The sequence below is a fragment of the Amblyomma americanum genome, chromosome 8 (genome assembly GCF_052857255.1).
Source record: "Amblyomma americanum isolate KBUSLIRL-KWMA chromosome 8, ASM5285725v1, whole genome shotgun sequence".
Lineage (NCBI taxonomy): Eukaryota > Metazoa > Arthropoda > Arachnida > Ixodida > Ixodidae > Amblyomma > Amblyomma americanum.
Window position 1 is genome coordinate 112,048,895 of NC_135504.1, and position 1,597 is coordinate 112,050,491.

The 1,597-nt window shown below is 57.1% G+C and overlaps 1 protein-coding gene across 2 annotated transcripts; it reads left to right on the plus strand.

Moving 5' to 3' along the window:
• Positions 1-518: 518 nt before the first annotated feature.
• On the plus strand, positions 519-1,248 carry LOC144100636 (uncharacterized). Of its 2 annotated transcripts, XM_077633519.1 has the most exons (3): positions 519-615; positions 687-857; positions 941-1,248. In XM_077633519.1, exons 2-3 carry the CDS (start codon positions 819-821, stop codon positions 1,196-1,198), a joined length of 297 nt encoding a protein of 98 aa, XP_077489645.1. In that variant the 5' UTR covers positions 519-615; positions 687-818; the 3' UTR covers positions 1,199-1,248. The 2 variants fall into 2 exon arrangements, with proteins under 2 accessions (XP_077489645.1, XP_077489644.1); XM_077633518.1 differs by lacking the exon at positions 519-615 and having other exon boundaries at positions 650-857.
• The last annotated feature ends 349 nt before the right edge of the window (positions 1,249-1,597 follow it).

The window sequence follows — 1,597 nt, forward strand, 5'->3', positions numbered from 1 at the left end:
TTCCGACAACAAGGGGTGCGCTGACCTTCCCTGCGCGGCAGAGCAGCTTTCTACCGCGGCAACCTTCTCTCTGCCCTCTCCCTCAGCGGCGATGGTCCGCTCGCCTCCTGGATCTCGGGCTGGCGCGGTGGATTTGTCACGGTCTCCCCCCGCTCGCGCCGCGTTCGGAGTCTGAATGGTGTGCGACGCCGCGGGCGCTTTCGCGAAAGGCTTCAAGGCGCCTGACGTGCGCTCCCTGTAGAAGCGTTTCGGTGCAGGTAGGCTGGAAACGCTGATTGGTCGATGGGATGCGCTTCTCCGTGACGTTTTTCTGCTTCTCCCTCGTTCTCAACCGGACGTGGGTTCGCCGCGCCTCTCTCGGCCTCTCCCTAGAGTGCCTAGGGAATCGCTAGGGCCGGCTGGCCGGCCGCCGGGCGTGCGTGGTCTGCGGGCATTCTCTTCGTGAGCGTAGGCGGCGGCGCGCGCGTTTCGGAAGCTGTCCAGGTATGGCTTTTTTTTTTGCGTGGTGCGGTCGTCGGCGCAGCCAGCTGAAATTTCTGTACAGTTCTTGCTTCCACGACATTGCGACGACCCCCAAAAGGCGCTGACCCGCGAGAAATCGCCAGCGACATAAAGGTACGCATTTTATTTCAAATTTCGCTTCATGAAGTGCTGTACCGCTTACCTACATGCCTTGCGCATTCCAGGACCTCGTTTTCCTGCTGCAGGAGCACGTCGTGCTGGTGTTCAAAATTTTGCAACTCCATTACGACGACCCACATAAGGTGCGGTTTGAGGACCGCCGGCGTCGCCATCTGAACCGCCGTCTGACAGCCACGATGAAGCGCTTGTCTGGCGTGCACGTTCTCAATCACGAGGTAAGGGTTGAACAACGTTTTCGCAAGTTTTCTCGTGCAGAACTCGCCAAATTGCGGCGCTTGTAACGTAACTTTTTTTGCAGCATCGTTTCCTGGATGCTTCTGGCGAGCCGATGCTGTCCTTGTTTGCCGCAGACCGGGGCATCGACCAGATGTCAAAGATTATCGTCGCGGCCCTCGTCAAGATCTACGGACCAGGGATAGCGTCGGCTTCAAGGGCAAGACCAGGAGAGGTGTACGTCGTGCACCGGTGTCGTCGGTGCGGAGCCAAAGGGCACAAGACGGACCACTGCTGGGCCTACTGCTCACCGCGCCGCCACGCCGCTGCAGGTCGCGGTTGAAGTGCTCCTGCAAACGGCCCTTTTTAGGGCCACCTCATTGTTTCCTGGCAGATCGCGAGCGTCCCGTTTCGTGCCCGTATTGCCTCTCTGTCGAAATCGACGCCAGACATCAAAATCGCGCGGTGTGAGCTAGTAAATCGCTGGTAGAGACAAAAACTCGTGCTTGTATACAGACTTACCCATCTCCAGTGCGCCTTTGTTTATTTCCGTAGGCACTACTCGCGCTTTGTAGAAATCGACGCCAGCCGCGAAATTTTACATGTTAGACCTCGCTACAGCATTAGCGCAGCGTGCCTTCGTCTCTTTACGTTCTAACTTTTATGCAGCGCACCTTTGTTTGCTCGTTACTTTTGTTCTTTTCAGTCGTTTCCTGAATCCGTCCAAAGAGCCGGGCTAAAT

What these genes read in the sequence shown, in the direction of transcription:
- LOC144100636 (XM_077633518.1), top strand. Translation starts at nt 669, where the DNA reads ATGCCTTGCGCATTCCAGGACCTCGTTTTCCTGCTGCAGGAGCACGTC. An exon ending in TGCACGTTCTCAATCACGAG is followed by an intron (nt 858 to 940) that starts GTAAGGGTTGAA and finishes CTTTTTTTGCAG; the next exon opens with CATCGTTTCCTGGATGCTTC.